The 21387-nt window shown below is 38.2% G+C and overlaps 1 protein-coding gene across 1 annotated transcript in view; it reads left to right on the top strand.

Annotated features, from left to right (window-relative positions):
* igl (IQ calmodulin-binding domain containing protein igloo) overlaps window positions 1-21387 on the top strand; it is a 170207-nt gene that overhangs the window by 112830 nt on the left and 35990 nt on the right. The window contains exons 2-3 of the mRNA XM_014356023.2: window positions 3858-4130; window positions 4398-4510. Of these exons, the coding sequence (XP_014211509.2) occupies window positions 3858-4130; window positions 4398-4510 (386 nt within the window). The remainder of the gene's footprint in view (window positions 1-3857; window positions 4131-4397; window positions 4511-21387) is intronic.

Raw genomic sequence — 21387 nt, 5'->3', positions numbered from 1 at the left:
GTTTATATGAATAAAAAAAAGAGTAGTATTCATACTTTAAACCTTCCATTCATAGGTTTGGCGCTAGTGTCGGTTAATACATGTATTTTAAATGCAAATTGGGTGTCGAAGTTCCAATTTTTTCCATTTGTGTACAGAGCGAATAGTGCTCGACAAAATTAAGTAGTTACAACAGGTAAAGAATGGTTACAAGTAAGAAAGTGTATTAAACAGCTATCGTTGGCAATGATCAAAAATATCACCTAAGAACATTAATATAGTTGGTCGAAAAATTTCCTAGTAATTGGGTATTTTTTTCTAGTGCCACTCTTTCCCTCCAAAATGAGCTGTCACATAATCATCTACAATTTTTCCTCGCTAAGTTACGACCTTTTCATATCACATCACGGAATACATCCCTCGGATCGTTATAACCTTACAATAAGACTGTAGGATTTCACGATAAGATGTAAAATTGACGACAGTTTTGCGAGAAAATCTCTAAATAACTATTAGATCATTTATTTCTGAGAGAAACAAATGGTACCACGTGATACAGTTGAAGAAGAAGAGTAGGATAAATTGATACATTTTGGACATAACCTCAAAAATATTCTAAAAAGGGATTGTTTTATTACAGAACCTAATACATTGAAATCCTGACGTGGTGGGTCAATTATGACTAAAAATTTGAATCCTACAAAAATTGAATTAAACTGCATGGTCTTTCCTCAGGGAGCGAATTGAGATTACACCGAATACCTCGTGTAGCGCGAACTCGAGTCTACAAAGCATACGAGCAGTGAACCTCGAAAAAAGGAGCCTTTAACCTCAGGCTTGGGGGACAAGGGAAGTTAGTCAGCATTTCCTCAATTAGAGAAGAGTCGGTTGTTCGTCCGCTTTTACAAGAGAAAAAACGCAACTGGATGAAAAACCAAGGGAAAATTGCTTTTCCGCACTCTTTTACGGTTCGGGAGACGAGCGAACACGATAAAGCCGAGCTCTTGGAGAAAAAAAAACGTTTTTTTTCCAAGACCCGAAGTAATGATAGGGAGAGTCCCCTCCGTTAGGAGATGAAAGAGAGTCTAAATCACACGGTTGTTTCGAACTTGTTTGGGATGAGCCATGCGATTTTTTCAAATACACGTTTGTTTGCGTAAAATAAGTTTTTGAACCTGATGTTCAACACTAATGTAAAAGTACTTGGCATTTTAATACTCAATTACTGATTTTAAATGTTTTTCGAGTGTAATCAATGTTTAAAAAACCATTCACAAAGGTACTGTGTATCTAACTACATAAAAAGGCAGTGAGTGCTTCAGACAACTGCCATCTCCAAACGAAAATGTTAACTATAACCCGTTGTGAGCAGTCGTACTTCAATACCATGCATACCAGGCCAAGACGTGCACCTAAAATAGTCAACTGAGACAAGATTTAAATAATATATGCTGTAAAAAAACAGTTACTGCAATTCATTCTATTTCAGTGCTGTAAAGTTTAATTCATAATGAACATAAAAAATGTACTACTCTTTGAATGACTATAGGTACTTTGAAAACTCTATTTCTACATGACTTTATCTTATTATTTTTCTAATGAACTCTACAAATAATTTATGGTGGTTCGTTATACAAATCCCCAAAGTTTCGTTCTATTCGCAAGACTTTCGACGTAGCGCTGAACCTTGAAGAAATAAGGGGGATCAGAGTACTACAAAGATATAAATCACGTGCTTCATTTTTGTACGTACAAAAATGCTCTCTTTGATAAACCTACACCTACCCATGAAACGTAAAAAGCGAAAAATTTATTTATTTTTTCGTCATTCGTATGCAAGGGCTCAAAGCCACTGAGCCAAATAGGAAATATCAAGACTTGGACACGAGAGCATGCGAATTAGTCTCTTTGGCTTGGCAGGTTATAAATTGTACGAAGAAATGTTCGTTCACAATGAAATAAATAAAAGAGGGCATCTTGAAAAGATAAATCCAGTTTATCTATCTCGTGATGAAACCCTGCATGGAAACCTTAATTCAATTTTCTGCCATAAATTTTCCGATATCGCTGGCTCTTCCCTCTTTGGAACACTACATACACACACACACACACACACGCAGAGAGAGATATACCGTACACTCGACAGATAGTAATCTTGGCCAGCATTTACATGACAATCCCTCTTTTTTCCTCGTTCTTCTTCACCCACGCAATCCAGAATTAACAAAGACTGCCATTCCGGAAGGGTGGAGGAAAAAAATGATCATACGCATGGTACAAAGACACAACGCACAGGGTAGCGCTAAAAAATAAAGGGGAGGCTCGAGCGCGGACAGAACCAGCCAGAGAGAGATCAAACACGCGTGTCTCGAGCGTCTCCCTCGACAATGACTCAACCGAGCTCTTTCCCTCCTTTTCTTGTGCGCCGCGGCTTTTTTCACTCAACCTCGTGCTCTCTTTTTCTTGCCCCTTATCCGAGCGGGGATTTCCTCGCTTGTACTCATGGGCACCGGAGAAGATGAGCTCCGTACAGTGCACGCCTCGAAAGCTAATTGCCGCTGGAGGACAAAAAAAAGCAGGGCTTATCGCGCGACAAGCTCGAATTTACAGGGCTCTGCCTTTTTTCCCTCCCAGCCTCGAATCCATCATCTTTTTCCTCCATGAAACTCGGTAGCCTCTTTTTTCCTTTCGTGAGTCACGGAGCTTCTAAACGTTTTTGGGAATGTATCCCCTTCGCAACGCGTCGGCGACCGCGTCCGGAAATCGAGAGGCAAACCTCTCTTTTTGGCCCTCTATTGGCTTTCTACGTTTCTCCAAGTGTATTTGTACTAATGCAAATCGGGGGAACCGATTCGGCAATCAAAGAGATTTGCAGGAGTTACAAGGAAAAAAATGACTTGGAAAACTCGTATAACCATATACTTTATTTCAAAGCATCAGCAATGTGCCAAGGGGTAAACGAAGCACCCGCAAAATGTGTCTGAAAAGTTTTCATCTCACATATTGTAAATATTCTACCTATATTCCACCTTACAATGAGATAAAACTGACTTTTTTGATTACAAAATGATTTACAATGTGGTAAAAACTAAAAACGACATGTCATGATAATTTTTTTTTTTAATTTTATCATAAGTGATTTACCCATTTGGTAAGGCAGGTTTATTAGTTTGTTGTTTAATAATAATTTTTTCCTGTACGTCAAACATCTCTTGCTACCCGCATAAAAATTTTTACGTTTGGCCAAACTTAAAAATTTTTACGCGAGTAGTTAGATGATTTACAAGAATTACTGCATTTAGCAAATTATACTGTTTTTTAGGCTTTTATTTTTCTGATTTTTTAAAACTGTTCATTGTTGCTCACTGCTCAAATAAGTACAGATCAAGTGAGATCAGTTTAATTTCTGTGTCTGTCCAACAACGGCTGGTCTTACCTTACTCGTATGTTTCTACTTAATTTTTCAGAAGATAAAAAAGTCTTAAGCTGGGAGTCAAACAAACTATAGGAAAATGGTTTTGTTTGAATGCAAAAAGTTTAAAATAAAAGATATTCAGAAGTATATAAGAATACGTTTTCATGAATAGATTGAAAAGTAGAGGATAATTTCGTGTTACATGCTTTTATCAATAATGTGTATACGATGAAAAACTGACTCCTACTTCTTTTGTTCAATGTTACTGAAGCAGATTTTTGTAATTTTCGTTCAAGCATCAAAAAAACTCTAAACAAAAAAATGTACTTACAAGTAACAGTTTTTATAAGCTACTTTGTAAAAAAAAAAAAATTCGGTCTCGTCCCACTGTGCGTCAACCCGGAGATCAAAACGTGCGTCCAGCATAGTGATGTTCACGCCCCCGTTATCTTTTGCATTACAGACGTTCCGAAGTCGGTGGACACCGCACCAGCCGCTGAGGAGTCCACGCCAGCGGACAGCGCGAAAGAGGAAGCAAAGGACTCCGCGAGCCAGGAGGAGGACGATAAGAGCAAAGAGGAGGAAGCAGCGACGCGGATACAGGCGGCGTTCCGTGGACACCATACGAGGAAGAACCTCAAGGAGACCGAGCCCGAGACCGCCCGGGAAGAGCAGCAGGAGACACCGCTCTCCATCAAGGACAAGCTAAAACAGGAGGTGCAGGGGGAGGTCAAAGGTACGAACCGCAGAATCACATTGGCGCGCGACTTTTTTAGATGATTCGGTCTTTCTGGGCTCGTGGTCAAATATTCATGGGGTTTCACTTGGATGACGTGTCCCTTTAGGTAATAATATACATCGACCGCGACTCGTGTGTGCCGAATTCTCTTTTGTGCATTTCGATGTTACTTTCTTTATGCGAAGGGTTTGCTCCTCGGTGGTATAAATTATTCGGGGTAAGGCGAGCCGGGAGTATATTGACGTTAAAATTTAACTGTTGCAGAGCTGTGTGGCGTAGCGTCGAAAGCCCAGGAGTCTTTGCGGGAACACATGTCGAAAAAGGTCGAGCAGGCGGCTGGCGCCGCTAAGGAGCTGGTGGAGAAGGTCGAGGAGAAGGTGAGTTGGCATTGCTTTTTCTTTCCTTTTTTTTTCTCATCTTTTGATTTATCGAGAATAAGGTACGATGGACAATCAAATCGTATTGGGACAAAAAAGTCTTTTAATTGTCAGATGACTCTGACGAAAATGTATAATGGAAACGATTACGTTGGTAGGGATGAAGGTGTCGTGGTATTATTTCGCCCAGCAATGAAATTGGTTGTGTTTGACTCGATCTAATTGGGATTTTATGGAAAAAAACTCTATTACAGGCCCGTCAGGTTCTATTGGAAATATTATGCAGGCAAAAGTCAACAAAGACAAAACTATATCAAGGAGTCGGGGAGGAGGGGATTTGTGAAAAAATTTGAAAAATGTACCCTATATTGTTTGATAATCCACCCAACGGTCTAAGCAGAGTAAAAAAAAGTTTTTACAAAATATACAAGAAATTAACCGTTCGCGAGTTTCTGACGAAACAAGCAAATAATTTTACCAAATCCCAACAAACAAACAAGACATCCAAACGTAGACCGTACAACCGACCGATAAATAACACCCGTGCGTGAAAAACCGCCAACAAACTATCGCCACCCACACAACTAGCAGTAATGGGGCTCTAAAGCTCAAAATGCCCCAGCCAACGTAGTACGGGGGGCTGAAGGGGGAGGGGCAACATTTTTCTATCGGGAATGGCATTTTTATCGCTCGAGCGTACCTCCTCCGTGAAAGCGATGCATCTCCTCCTTGGATGCTTCACAGCAACTTTGCAGAATGAGGAAGAAAAAGTCGTAGCCGCAAGCTCTGAGCCCCGACGGGACACTATATTCGCACAGCCCCACGGGGACTCGGATGCATCATTCGCGCGATATTATAGCACGGACTTTACAGGGAAGTCGGCATCGACCGCCAAATTTTGCATGAGATCGCAAAGTAAGAAGAACAGGGCAAAGTCACCAAAAAGCTTTCGCGAGTCGGAAAGTGCACAAGGAGGATCGACAGAGCGCACATTTACTCACACAAACGGAATGGCATTAAGTTATAACGCCAATGAATAATTCAACCGCGAGGGCTCGCAAAGCGCACTCTCTCATCCCTACGCTGCACTGAGCATATGCATATGAGCCTCTCTCGAGTCGGCCTTTCAGCGCGAACGAGCCGTAATCCCGACTAACCTGATTTGCAGCGGGATCCCCACGGCTTTTGTTTTTTTTTTTTTTTAATTTTCAACAGCCCTGCGTTTGCAAAATTCTGGGTCCACACGTCTAAAAATACCGATAATGCAGGGGTGGGCGGGTCCTGTAAGCGCGAAATATGCGAGGGGCTTTTTTGTCTTTCTCTCGCGAGAAGAGGCAGTGTTGGTTTCGACTCTGTACGTATTTCGGTACTGAAATGCAATATTCGGATCGCGATCGTGAGAGGCGCTGATGTTTGGTGAGTTCGAGGGGATATTTGAGGTTTAATTTTCAGCCCGGCGCTGCAAGCGAACAACAGAATTACATAGTACAGGAGGTATATAGGTTGGGTGCACATTTTCCGGTATACTGCACGGAGAAAGATATCACATGAATTTTGACCGTAAATTTGTGATTAACGAACCTTAACCAAAACTTGCAGCGTATCTTTGCGGTCATTTTTAGCAGAAAGATTCATCTTAGCTACACGGTAAACCGTGGAGCTATAGTTTTTTCCTTTGATTGAAAAAAAACATGGCATATCAAACTTCCATAATAAGTCGATAATGTAGGTAACTATGTTTTTCATAACCTCAATTTATCAATAATTTTTGTATCCATATATATTATTGACACATTATCGACATTTGACGTCCTATTTTTGCCATAGCTTCAGAGTAAAAATTATAGCTGGCTGAGATTAATTTTTCAAGAAGAAAAAAATTCTTGTTAAGCTGCAAAAAAGTTAGTTTAAGGATGAATTAATCACTACTTTATAATTGTTTTTACAACGAAACTTCTTAACTTTTTTTTCAGTGCGGTTTTTAGTAACGAAAAATGGCACTATGTACTTGTTTTGTTGAAAAGGAGAGGTTTGAAAGAAAGGGAGTGCAGGTGCATGCCAAATATGCTGGAGGAAAGGGTGGGTTGGAGGCAAGAATAACACGTTCTATTTTTTTCTCTCTTATGCCAGTGTTCGCGCGCGCAGTCAAATAAAAGATAATGGAGCTTTTGCAAGTATCGCGCGCCGAGAAGAGCTTCGGTTGCAGACTCCTCGAGAAACAAACTTTTTTGGTCCGAAGCTTTCGAGCTGCTTTTTCGGGCACGGGAGAGGGAAAAAAATCCAAATCTCCGTGCGTTTAATTTTTAAAATTACTTCTTCGAGCAGGTAAGACGTGCAGTGGAGCTTAGGTTTTCTTTTTTATTTTAGTGCAGCACTGGAAATGCCTAAAGTTTCTTTTAGAAGAAAATTCATGTTTTGTTTTTTGGTTTCAAGATATTTTAGAGACCAGGACGTTGTATCCCTTGTCACCAAAAATAGCAGCAAAAGCTTGTAGAATGTTGAGTTAAGACTTTAAGTTGTAGGGATAGGTGGTCTAAAGTAGGTAGGTGCTTGTTTTTCGGCCCATCAAACGCAAGGGGCAAGGTGTGGGTATATGTCGAGATTCGAGATTACCCCGAGTAAACTGCCAGTATCACCCAGTCGCAAACAAGTCGTTACACAGTGGTATGGCGTATTATACGCAATTTCCAAAAAATGAATAATTTCATTAAAAAAATTAGAGGTATGTATTTTGTGATCAGTCAAAAATAAATATACTTATTGTATCGGTAATACTTTTCTATTAACTTGAGCCCATCAAAGTTGAAATTGAGCCAAAAATATTGGCACTTTGTTTTTATTTCTGAGATAAGCATTACGTAAACAAAAAACGTGTGCTTGTGCAAAGCAGGTTGCTTAGCAGGTATCCGACTAGCGCTTACATTATTCGTTACACTGAGAGAAAAAAAAAACTATAGAGGAGTTCCGGTAAAAATTACCATTTTGCACAATAAATCGAATAGAAGCTGGCAAGAAAGAAAAAAATTATTGTTTTTAACAGTAAAAATTATTGTTTGAACAGTTAAAATAATGGTTCAAAAGTAAAAATTATGGGTAGAACCGTAAAAATTTCGATGCGGGAAAGTAAAATTTATTAATCGATCCTTCTAAAGTTTATTGCTCCAGCATAGTAATTTTACTGTATTAACCATTAAGTATTTTAATTGTTCAAACAATAGATTTTACTGTTAAAAATAATAACTTTTCCCTTTTTTGCCAGCTAGCATCTGATTCACTGTGCGGAATGGTAATATTTTCTGGAATTTCTCTATAATTTTTATAATTTTTTTCTCTCAATGTATGACCAATAACCTGACCCCCCCCCCCCCCCCGGGCGAAGCGGTTTTTTAAAGGGTATCTTTATTTTTAATAGTTGATCAGAAATTAATAGATAACGACACACTGTTGCTTATTCATTTCCAAGTCCTATGTGCCCTCTATAAAAAAATAGAATTTATTATTGTCATCATAAAAATACTACATTTTATGTGCCCTAAACGTTAACATACCCGCTTTAGGCCACCCTCCCCAACATTCCTACTACGTAAAAAATCACACAAATGTGACTGAATCACCACGTACACGTGTTGGATATATTATTTTTTTGACACTCAGTCTGCAAACATTTTAAGTTTGAGAGCTCTCATTTGGGCTATTATATAAAAATCCGTGCGCAAAATGAGCACTTGGTGCGTTGGGCTCAAACGTAACATTTCACTGTCAAATCCAAGTGTGTTAGAGTACACGTTTAAAGCGTGTAATCGAAATTTCTGTTTTTTATAAAATGCATTGTAGTTGTCTTGATAAACGTTTTAAGGAAAACCAAATCGATGCTTCGTAATCTATTTCACACATTCTATTAAACTAAACATCTGTTTTTCTTCTACAATTGACATAAGAAGGCTGTAGAGGGTAAAACATTAACGTCATAGATTTTACACATTTGTGAACGTTTTAAATCTGTGACAGCCAAGTTTTTTGACTCCACAGTTTTCTTACATTGGTTTTTCCAGTTAAAAAACGTCAGATCCATGTTCTTTTGGATTTAAAGCTTAAAAGTTTTCCATTTTCATCTAATTTTCTAAACATTCCATGTGTTAATAAGTTGGAAAAATTACAAGGGACCTTTTTTTCTATAATGATCAAAAGAACTAGTATGAAAAAACTTGTTTCAGCCTAATAAGTAATATGAACTTGTCCAAGAAAGTTAGTTTGAACAAAATTGTACGAAATTTTCCCTTGGCAAACTCTACTCGTTTAAGAGCATACCCCGAAAGTAAACATGAAAAAAAAAACGAATCCAAAAATTTTTCCCACGGAAGCAGGGACAGCACCTTCACTCGTCTACATAGAAAAAACAATGAAAACTCCGAACAAAGAAAAAATAACTAAATAATACATCGAGTAAGTATAACCAAGAGTTTTTGTTGACGACTCCAACACCAACGTGACCAAACAAGCCCCGAGCGCATAAATACATCCATACTCTGTATTTGTCGGAATGGCTTCTCGGTTACACCACACCCATCCGTTTGAATATTCAATCGACCCAACCAGTCGAGCGCGGAGCCCCGAGAAAAGTATTCGGCTCCTCGAAGCCGTTAAGCCCGTTCGATCCGTTATAACAACAGCTCGCGAGGCTAATGAGATACGAAAGTGTATACATAAAAACAGCCACGATCGATGCGTCGAACAACAACCCCCTGTAAGGACAACCCAGTTCTCGCTCTCCCCTCGCGCCAACTACGGAAACCAGTGATTCACGAGAGTGCCGGAACCACGTCACTCTTGGCTTTCCCGGACGACTCAAAGGCAGCTTGATTCCACCTCACGCCATTCGAGGAGCGAAGACAAAAAAGTGGGGGGAGGGGTGAAATCTCAAAGCCACGGGGACAATCCCAGCCCCACTAAAGCCCCCGCGACAAAGACGGCGCCGCGTTGTCTCTCGGTCAAAGGGCGCCATTAGAGACCGCGCCTCGGCGACACGGTGATTCGCCGGTATGTGGAGCAAAGCGAGAAAGGGGTGAGTTGTGTGTACGATGCAAGCGCGCCAAAAGCCTCTTTTTTGGTATACACATCCGCACATCAAGCTCGCATTGTCGTGTTAAATGCGTTCTCGTTTTTTCCGCTCTATGTGCTTGATGATGATGGTACACGTGCTGCGAGCCAAGAACTGCCGCGTGGCCGTGACATCGAAAGCCTGGCAACAACAACAACAGCAAAAACAGAGGGCGGTAATAATAACAGGGGCAAGCTGGCGATGATGTATGGGGACGGAGGGGGCGCGCGTGGCCGGGGCTTATGGAGATATCGCTGCTGTATATAGGGCGAGAATCCATCGAGGAGGAGGAGGAGGTGAGCCGTACTATTGTGAGCCCTCCGCAGCTCGGACGGATGGAGTGACCTGGAGACTGTTGGGGTGATGCTTCGGCGGAGGTGAGGGCCGAAACGAAGACGAGAAGTATCACGGTAGAGTCGAGCGGAGACGACGATGGTGCGGCGATGATAATAACGATCGCGGGCACACGGGTATGGGTGTGTATACATCGTGCGCTGCCGGGTGAAGAGAGGGAGATATCGATCGATCGACCCGCCCCGTCTTACCTTCGTGTGCTGCTTCTACGGGTACTTGTACACGCTCCGCCGATGTATTGGCAGCTCGCGGGAGCAAAAGGCTTCCCTCTGTATACTGTAGTTGTACACCCAGATGTGTACGTGCGAGTCGAGTCTTGCTCGTGGGTTTCTGAGAATTTTTATTGAAAGTGTGTATACTTAGGGATCGTTTTATCGAGATGTTGGCAAGAAAGTGTAGCGTAAAAAGTTAGAAGAATTGATTTGGGGGGGATGGGGGTCGAATCTTTTTAGGATTGTTTTTTGCCTTGGTTTTTTTAATGCTGTTTTTGTGATGAGCCATTTGGCGAGAGCTTGATTTTTTTTTTTATTTGCTATCGTCGAACTTTGATGAATATTTTCTCGTAACTAGTAATAAAGTCCAATATTTGGGGAGCATGAATAAACAGCGAGGGGTCGTTTAAAGCGAGGTTTAAGGTTTGAATACACACCGGTACGAAATTTGAGAAGGAGTTGACGGAAAACACGACACGAAAACACTGTTTGAAAGTAGAATGTCTCATATATAGCTTTTCATGTAGGTCAGTAATATTGTAAAGATGTTTACAAGTACAACGAATGACAAATATCTTATGAAATTCTGAAGAGATTTATGGAGGAACCTGAGCTGGGATGAGTATTAGTCTTACTTGTAGGGGTTTTTCCCATATTTTTCATAAAAAACTATTTCAATAACTGGAAATTTTCACAAATGGTATTCCAACGCATCTTCAAAGATGAACAAAAACAAAAGAATAATTATATTTTATACAAATGAAAAAAATATCCACATCACCCCAGGTTTACTAACATTGAATACATATTGAAAAATTCTTATGATCCCAAACACAATTTTATCCAAAGTGATTTGAGCATATTATGAATAAGATTCTTTTTTTTGAGAGGGAACACAGTCTCACATATTTTCATAACTACACCAACCAATACCATACCGAATTAGTAAAAGCTTTAATTTACTGAGATATAACTTTTTTAACAAAAATAGTAATAAATAATAATACTAAAAGGCCAAACTCAAAATCTTTCTCTGCACGATGTATCACCCACCTTTCCGTATAATTTAAATAATATTATGCATACTCACGAAATAATGGTGCAAAAAGCATTTTTGAAACTATTACTAAAATGTTTATGATTGTGAAAAAAACACCACAACTACAAGATGGAGTACTGTATGCGTAAATTGTGATCGTGTAAGACCCCTTAAGTAAATTAAATCTAATAAAAAAAAAAAGGAACCACTAATTTAGTAAAAAATAACGTCTTCTACCGTTTAATGATTTTTCCAATGTATTTTATTAATTTCAATCATTAGCAAATTAAACTCCATTTGCAAATAATGAAACATGCAAAACAAAAATACAATAAATATTTCCAAAATTAGGTACAAAAAACCATCACATTACCAAATAGAGCATAACATATTATACCTCGAGTTATTCAAGGGTAAAATAATGATGACATTAACAGACCAATTGAAACCTCGAATGATTTTTTTTCCTTGTCTTCAGAGTCGGTGATAACAATGACTTCAATGGACTCATTATTTTCATAATTGAAGGAGACTTTTTGCCGTTCGAAACATAAGTCACCTCGATTGTGCTCTTTGTAATGTATCGAGAGAAAGGAACATATTCAAGTCAAGACAAATTCTATGTCTTCTCGGAGAGGCAGAAAGAGAGGAGAGGACAAACGACCAACCTCATTTAGCACGACGGAAATGGTCTTTAAGTTTTTCGGTACGAAAGACGGGCGACCCGCTCCTCTCTCGACTGTCTTTTCCACTGCCCGCGGATGGCTTTAGCTAACCTATTAAATCCTCACCGTCGCTTTCAGAGATGCGAGTATATCCGTGGCGGACCTGCTTTTGTTTAAAAGGGACTAGCAGTTGAGGCTTCCTCCGGTCACCGCGAGATTCATGCCTCCATAAATATATGTTTTAATGTGGCTGAGGATAAGCCGGAAAGATGAGCGGTGACTGCTAAAAGGGCAATTTACTGCATTTTTTTTTAATTACTTGATTGGCTGTAAAAGGTAAAAGTTTGATTGAATCGGGTATCTCAGCTTCGGAAAACCCATCCCACGAATCGAAGTTTAATTTTACACTTTTATTGCACGATACAATATGTACCTACAAATTTTTTTTTTAACTAAAAAACATTTAACTGATTGGAAAAAATGTTTTATTCGATTTAATTGATATTGTTTTCCAAGAATTTTCATTAAATTGAAAAAAAAAAAATTCAATAGAGTGAGGATATGGATTTTTTTTTAATTCAAATTATTGGGTTACTCAGCGTAGTACACAATAAATAACGCGTTTCAATAAATTTTTATATATCCCGTAATCCGTTTACAACAGATAGTATAGGAAAGATCATAGTCTAAGTGAACGAAGAAGGATCATCAGATGAATGAATTGGAACATAGATCATTTCCAATTGACATAGAGTTATTGCAGTGACATGGGCATCCATTTGAGTCAATGTCAGAGGGACTGCATTTGCTAAACTTTGGAAGTCACTATAATACACTTTTATCTAAAATGTCAGAGGGACTGCATTTGCTAAACTTTGGAAGTCACTGTAATACACTTTTATCTAAAATCTTTTTAGATAACTTCAAAGTCATTGAACGGCTGAAAATGACCTTGAACGATTTTGACGGACTTTAAAAGCCACATTCAATCATCGACATCACCTGAACTATAAAAAATAATTCGACGCATCCTTTAATCATGCGACACTTACTTCGTATGTTTATATTTTTCATTACCTAAATTGATTTTTCATTTTTGACGTAGTTCGCGGTATTGGCCTCTGCCGTTAAGTAAATAACAATTACCAGAGCTTCACCACCATCGCGCCGTGGATACCGTACAAACATACACGGCACCCGGCGATGACGATCTGAGTCAATACTCAACTCGCTGGCAAACCCGATCGAAGCGCCAGCGGTTATCCAGTGGCCTGCAAATATACGCAATCATATAATTGTATGCGCACCGAAAGGACAACATATTGCATGTGGCGGAGGTCGCGGGCTCGATAACATCTTTACAAACACGGCCAATAACGCACGCGTTGCATTAAAAATTCCATTCCCTCGTGCCAATTACGCCGACACTGGTGTTTTTTTCTTCTTTTTTTTTTTTTACTCCTAGCTCGCTGGATTTTATCGCTTGCTCTCTCGCGTGGGAGGAGTGCATTTGTTTTTACAGAACGTGCATTTTGATCTGGTGGAATGGGTAGTATCGTAGGAGTTTTTGAGATACTGGATTTTTTTTTTTTTTCTACTCTGGGATTCCGGCTGTTGTAGTTTTCCGGGGTCTAGCTCGGTGAGATTCTCAATATGCCAACTTTTTGGAGACTACAAGCCGCGATTGTACGGGAGACTTGATGGATTTCAAGGGTTGTTTGGATATCCAACATTATATACACACATACACTCGTATATTATTATAGAATAAGTAGAAAAACTGAGATATTACTCAAAAAATTCTCAAGCCGATGCATATAAGCAGCTTTTAAACGAAATATTATTTTGCGTTGAGAATTGTATCCATATCCTGCAATTGTTTTTTTAACGTGTAGTGGCAAATAGCGCGAGTCAAATAAATATTTTTGGCAAAAAATTTTTAAATGCTTTTATTATCCTGTCTTACAAATTAAAACTTTGAATTTATAATAAGTATTACAATAAAAAATGAAAAAGTTCCTAGCTACGATGATTATTTTATGTACACTAGGAAGAACCTTAAAAAAAACTTTGTGGAAAAATTGTAGTTCAACATACGAGTCGCGTGTTCACAAGATTCATTATTTTTACAAACTAAAATTGTCAAGTCCAATAATTGAACCTTACAATTTTATAACAAGAGAGTCGCGATACTTTAATTACGAGTGCTTTTAACTTTATTTAACTGCAGAAGTTGTATCACCGTAGCTCTGGTTTTTTTTTTGAATAATACAAGTGCTCATGTGACCAGTTGACACCATGAGAAAGGAAGTTATCAATTATTTTTAATTAGAAGGTTAAGGTTTATAATGTTACGAGCATTCATCAGGTTTTCATTTTACAAATGCACAATTTTAATTAAGTTGGGCTAAGAAATGATGTGCGTTAAAAATGTTCGTAATAAGAGCACGATGTTAATCTTAGTTACGGTACCTCATATAATACGACAGTTCTTAGTTACCGTCTCGACTCTGATAATAGATTGAATAATTTTTATTTTGCGTATCAAACTTTTTACGTTAATATTTTGTAGAAATTTCGATCAATAAACAAAAAGCTTAATATTGAATATTAAAACACATCTCACAAACCAAATTGTCAAAGAAACATCAAAAGAAAGAGAGAGAGAGAGAGAGAGAGAGAGAGAGAGAGGGTAGGGGAGAATATTCATCATGAAAATAAATCACACGAGGCAGAAGAATAGAACACAGAAGGCCAAAAGGGGTAATAGTATTTACATAGTCGAGGACATTAGAATCACGCGCCAAACGTGTATATATATGCCATCACTAACGAATCACCTACTCATTCTTTATGGATTGCACTAAAAATGTTTAACCCTTTCGCGTTTACGGTGTGTGCAAGAGCTTGGAAAAATAATTGCGCACGAGCAATTGACTTTGAATGGTTGCACCCGATTATGGTAATGTATACGTGTGGGTCATTGCAGAGTTGGATCGTTGTTAAAAATCCTTTTGCTTTTTTCATTGTTGGTGGTTATTGAGTGTACCCTTGGTTTTTTTGACGCGTGCTTGCAATTTTTATTTTACTTCATGAGTATCGGTTGCTTTTTTACATTAATTACCATTAGGGCGAGAAAACATGCTCTTTTCGAGTGATATACATGATGACGGAATTAGTGCTACATAGGCTGGAAAATGATTTTTCTAAAAATTATTGCTTTCATACTTTGTAATGGCTAGTAAATTGTCCTTAAAAAGACTGCAGTACAAATAATAGTGATATTAAACGTTAACAAAAGTTTTGTTGCTAGAATTTGGTATCTTTGTTAGTTTGCAATCGATTTTCCAAGTGTTATTGGCCCGACATCTGTTTGCCGAACAAAAACTATTTGTTATGTGGCGAACCTAATATTTGGAAGCTACTGCCACTTTTGGCTAATTATAAACCGGATACACCATATTAAAAGAACTCCTACACTAAAAAATAACAATGATAAACCCAAGATACAAAAATTTAAAAAAAGAATAATAATCTAATGTGGCTAAGATCATTAAAGTGCCACAACGATGAGTCCTGATTATTGTTGAGGAGGAAACGAATGCAACCTTTCCCATTGGGTTCTCTTTTTTTTCTGTATAATTTGAGGATTTTACAGTGAAACGAAGCCAAAAAACTTACGAAAAAGTATAATATACGCACGATCTAAGTGGGGTGTGTAAGATAAGATGTTCATTAATAAAAATATCGTACAGATGACTAAAATTCAAAGCATTTAATAACAACAACAATAATAATAATAAAGAGAAAAAAATTTTCGTAAGTGCCGACAAAACCGTATAATTAACTCAACCAAAAAACACCTCGAGGCCTCGCGTCAGAGTTTCAAGTAGTAATGGCACGCGTTTAGTCAGACGGGCTCATCCGGTCCAATTTCATTAAAAGCAGCCAACGCCGGGCGCGGATGAATTTTCACACCCACGTTCAAGAGTGCCTCGCTCTTGGTCTGGCACACACGAAAGAGACCCCAACTGCACTGCCTTCCCCACCGAAACGCGAGGAAATCAGAGCCGGCGAGGACGTACAAGTTTAGGGCTGCACGAGGCGACGCGGGAGACGCAATTATACCGCACGACACTACAGTTGACGTACGCACACGAGTGTATCATACGCTGGCTCTCTTGCATTCGTTCGGCATGTTATGTTCTACCTCCATAACCTGCAGGACGGAAGCCCGCGAGCGTATCGAATACCGATAAATCGCATATCGGGTCTAATGAGCCAGCGCTGGAATGACTCGATCGGGTGGAAATGCTACGACCGAGATATCAGGGTTCTGGGGGTCGGACCGATGGTGCTTTTGCTACCCCCACCGGCGCGTCCATTATAGTCGATGGGAGTTTGATTCGCTGTACTGGCTGGGGTTCGAGTACGTGTGCACGATTTTCCTCCGTGGCTGTAGAGAAGGGATCAATTGCTCTATTTTTCTTAAAAGAGGGTTTACAGCAGAGTTCTTTTTTTTATATATAGAGAAAGCAAAATCGTCCTCTATTTTACACTTTGAGCTGTAGATTGTGACTTTCAGGGTAGAGCAGAACTTATCATCTCAAATAACAGAGACAGAACTCTAATTTGTACCGTGTAAGTATCAAAATACGGAATATCAAAATGTTACATTATTGACGATGTTAAAACTTTAAGTTCAGTTTTCGTGTGCTTATCGCGTTGATATGTCAACGCTGGAAAATAACCATCCCAAAAGAAAATACTGAAGGTACTAATATTTTTTCCCACGCACAAATCAATAGCTCGGTAAAAGCAGAAGCTAATTAAAAATTTCACTGAAGAAGCAGACCACCCAGAGATTTTTACTTACGTTTTGGGGGGGATCACTTTACGTGATCCTGAGAGCGAGGGGAGATCGTGTTTGTTGAGCTTATAAATAAAGGAACATTGCTGCCACTACAATGTTAAAAAAAAGTTAGAAAAAAAGCTATCGGAGTTAGTTAAGTTTCCTCTCTGAACTATAGCTGTGCATGTTTATTATTTCACCGATTTATCAATAATTGACACGAAAACACTAGACTTGCAGTTCTAATCCGAGAGAAATGACGTACCAGAGGATCTCGTTAATACAACTGTTGTGTTGAAGAGAACTTTTGTCATTAATTACTCAGAAAGACCATAAATAAACGTCGCTCGAAAGAACAAATCCAAATCTTATATTTCACGATTAGATGATACATATATCCTAAAAAAAAAAAGAAAAAAAAACGAATTCCCATCTTTCATGAAAATTAAGCACCAACGTCACCAGTGACGTTGAGTATTTAATCCTCCGAATGGTATTGATTGCACAGCACGCGCTGAAAGGGATAATTATTTTTGATTTAATACCGGTGATTACGCTAGCTTTTGTTGGAACGTAACTTTCGTTATTTGTAAAATACGTCAAGAAATTTTAACCTGTGCAACTCGATACTTTTGTGTCAGCTGAAAATGACACTTGGAAAATCCGATGAAAATAAAAATTAATTCTCATAATCGTTAGAACTTCTGCTCGAGCTTTCACTTAGTATTCTTTCACCACAATAATCGTTCCGTCGAATGCAACAACAACCCACGAGTATTTTTCTCGACGAACCAGCGTTACTTTAGTTGCTCTCGTTTTACCGCACAGACTCACCAAACTGAAATAAAGCTCGACTCGCTCGTTATTTTTGGCGGCACTTATTTTCGCAGTAACTGCACACACCAACACACGATTGTCGAATTGTTGGCTGTAGTGCGTCCCCGTATGCTATTACTGCATACGGGGGGGCGTAAATAAAAGCCCACGTGACTTCTTTCGAGCAGCACATGCATAACCGATAACGACTGGATTAATCGGCTAGCCGAGTAGCTTATTTGCGCCAAAGGATGCCGGTCAGGTCAAGGAAACCCTACACTCTCTCTCTACCCGAGCTCTGTTCTCGCTTCGGTGCAAAGCGCGACGGCGCGGTCACGGTATTTCCAATCGTAAATCCGCGAGGATTAGCATGAGCCGCCTCAACGCCTTCATCAGATCAATTAGCCGACGTGTTCAATGTGCCTTTATACCAACGTAGGTGCGTACGAGGCGGCAGATGGGAGAAATTGAATCTGTGCGTGTCGGCAAATCGTTTTTTTACATTTTATTTCCAAGATTGGAGTTTTTAGTTTTTGTTTTTTGTTGTTTTACTGTTGGTTATCTATTAAAAATACTCGTTATTTTGAAAGTTTATTTAGTATATTAAGAAACGTATTTAGTATACATATTATACAAACATTGCTTTGGTCAATTTATTTTAAAAAATCATACATCCATACCGATGTGTGCTTACAAATGAATTTGATATCTCGACACATGTAGCTTTTTTATATTTAAGGAAGTTCACTCGTACCTAACCTTTTTGACGCATAAGATCAGATTTCTTGTTACCTGTATGACTATATATACAGATATAACGTGACGTACTAACGGTAGCTGTCAAAGGAGAATTATTGTACTCACTAATTTATTGCTCATTCCATAAGCTACGAGTGAAGATGAGACTATAGCTACGTAATCACCAAGTTTTTAGCTATTTTCAAAAAAAATTTCCAATTAAATCTGGACGTTGATTATCCACATATTGCAGGTTATGTATCAGAACAGTACTTATTCTTATAAGACTCCACGTTGATCAAAGGTTTTTCGTACACTAATTCATCTCTGTTCAAAGTATTATCAATATATTCACGTTAATTCTCTTGACGAGTGAACTTCCTTAATCACGGATTTTTGATGTGTCTTTTTCACACCTCAAAGGAAAAACTACGGGGTTCATCTGTCGTTGCGATAAAAGTAAACTTTTTACACAATCTTAAGGCAAATATTCGTTATTTGACCAAATTTTAAACTGATTTATTCTTTAAAAATTAACCTATAAATTTAAAAAGTTTTAAAAGATTTTTAGCACAGTTTTTTATGGGCAAAATTTTAAAACTTATAAATTAAGGTACTTCTGATTATGAAAAATTGAGAAAAAGAATGAATGATTGCGTGAAACAATGGCAATGTTGCAAACGCTCCGAGCACCCACTTTGTTTGAAGTTTTTAATTGTTACAAGATTTTAACTCGCAACAATTCTGAACACCTAACTAGATTTTACGTCCAGTTACATTACATCTCCTTCGTCATACGTAATTGACAGTTTTTTCTACTGCGAGTGACAATATACCTTTGTAAAGAAACTAGTTTTTTCTTGCTGCAAATACACGTTTCCGCTTACATCTCTGCCTTTCCATTTGAAAATTTAATTTTTGGTACAAGTACTAATAAATCATATAATTATTTCATTGATATAAATATCAAAAAAAATTTGTTTATGTAAGAAAACGTAATCTTATTTTAAGAGATTACAGACTTGCGACTATTGTAAGACATTTTCTTTTAGTGCAGTAGTAATTATTTCTATTAGTTATAATATTTTAAAATATGAATTCAGCATTACTTATTTTGCTAATGTCAAACTATATTTGAAATATTCCGTTACGATGATGAAACATTTTTTTCCGTCAAAAATGTCATTCTCAACAGTTGGCAATAAGGTAAATAAATGATATTGAGTTGAATCATATTTTTTGTGTTGGAATTGAATGTCCAAACTATTTTTTAATATGGTTATGAGGTTCTAGATGTGGCTTTATCAGAGTTAGAAAGGTTGAGATTTTCCTAGATCAAATTAGGCAAATATTTTTTGACTTTATTTCCTAACTTGGACACGTTGCTCCTGAACTTTTGAGGTCTGCTGTTCTCTCGTTAAGAAAAAGTAATGTTCGCAAACTAGAGCGCATCCCAAGCATAAAGGATCCTTGCGTAAAATTTGATCAAAAACTATTTTTTTTTTAAACTTTATAACAGCAAATGCATTTTCGAGATTAAAAAATATCAAATAAAGAAATAAAAGTTAAAATTTAGGTTTCTGAAAACCATTATTTCACAGATTACATTTTCAAAGACGGAAAATACTCCGAGAGTATTTCCAAGAGTCACGATGCATCAAGCTCCCCTATTTCCGCGCCCAATTCGCGGCAGAAATAAAAGCGAATTTCCAAAAATGCAGAGGCGACCGTAAATCTCCTTCGACCCTCGATACGCATACATAAAACATTGTATCTATTACATGTATATTCGGGGATGCACCCTCAGGTAAAAATAAATATTCGCTTCAGCAGGGCAACGAGGGTCCAGCCCTCTCTCTCCGAGAGTCCAAGGTCAAAATTATTAGACTCAAGAGTGTCGCGCACTCCATTGAAGGAGCTTTGAAAAAACAATCGATAGCTCCTCCCGCCGTATTTTTCCTTCCAACCCGGGAGTATAACCCCTAGTGCGGCTGACTAGAAAAATTCTCAAGAGTTCCGTTTCCGACCCACGATGAAACGTTTAATGAAAAAAGTTTTTTCAAACGGCAGCCAGAGCGCGAAAAAAAGGGGGTCGTCCCTGTACCTACCATCGAGTGGTGGGCAGAGGTCGGAAGTACAAGAATGTAATGAACTCGAAGCGAACAATCCACCACCGCTTGGATGCGCATTTGTGGCGTGCGGCTGTAACTTAAGGGTTGGAATTTCTCCTGCTTTTAGACAATTTGGCGAAAAAAAAGGGGTTTCAAAAACAAAAGAACTTTCGTTCGCTGAACTACAGGAGTAAAAAACGCAAATTTCAGTACATAAAACTGTAAAATGTCCAAGTGTGTTACGCTACGTTTGAATAATATAGTCAAATTTGAGCCCCGATACTGTTACAATTTTTTTAAACGTATACTTTTTTTCAAAAAAGTGTATGGTGCATTATATTACACAAAAAAAAGAAAAAATTATCTTCAACAAAGACAATTTGAATGAAAAAACAATTAAGAAAAAGAAATAAAGAGTCAAAATATTTCGATATTTAATTTTAAATACTTTACAATAAAATTCAGTAGATAAAATAAATCGCACTTATCTAACATAAGAAGAAATATTGTAAATTATTGCATTTTAAACGGTATTCAGGAAAAAAGATTTCTTTTTGATTGTTTCAAAATCTATTAAATAATTGTTCCTTAGTTTTCTTTTAATGATCATTTATATTGTTTGTAACGTGCATTGCAGTAATGGTGACATTTATTGTATTAATAACAAAAAAGAGGATCCTTTCACTATTTGACAAACTCTACCAAATTGAGCCGAAACACAGGGAGACTATACGATCTAAAACATTCATGTCCAGTGTAATGCCTTCCTGTATTAATCTTAGCTCTTTAAAATAGCAATATTCGATGTAGACGGTTGAACAGTCGACAAAACACGGAACAACGGATGCAATAGTCTATCAAAAATTGATCAAGACTACATTGTAGCTCTCACTGCTAAATGGACGCCAGGGAGCTATTTTCCGAGAAAAGTAAAGCTCCCACGCACGCGTACGGCTCTATTGTGCCACCACTCTCTCCTCCGGCTTCTTCTC

This window comes from Copidosoma floridanum, unplaced genomic scaffold, assembly GCF_036245765.1.
Source record: "Copidosoma floridanum isolate Cflo_tuat_1 unplaced genomic scaffold, Cflo_Japanese_pri ptg000040l, whole genome shotgun sequence".
Lineage (NCBI taxonomy): Eukaryota > Metazoa > Arthropoda > Insecta > Hymenoptera > Encyrtidae > Copidosoma > Copidosoma floridanum.
Note: the sequence above shows the minus strand (reverse complement) of the source record. Positions and strands in the feature narration are given on the sequence as shown.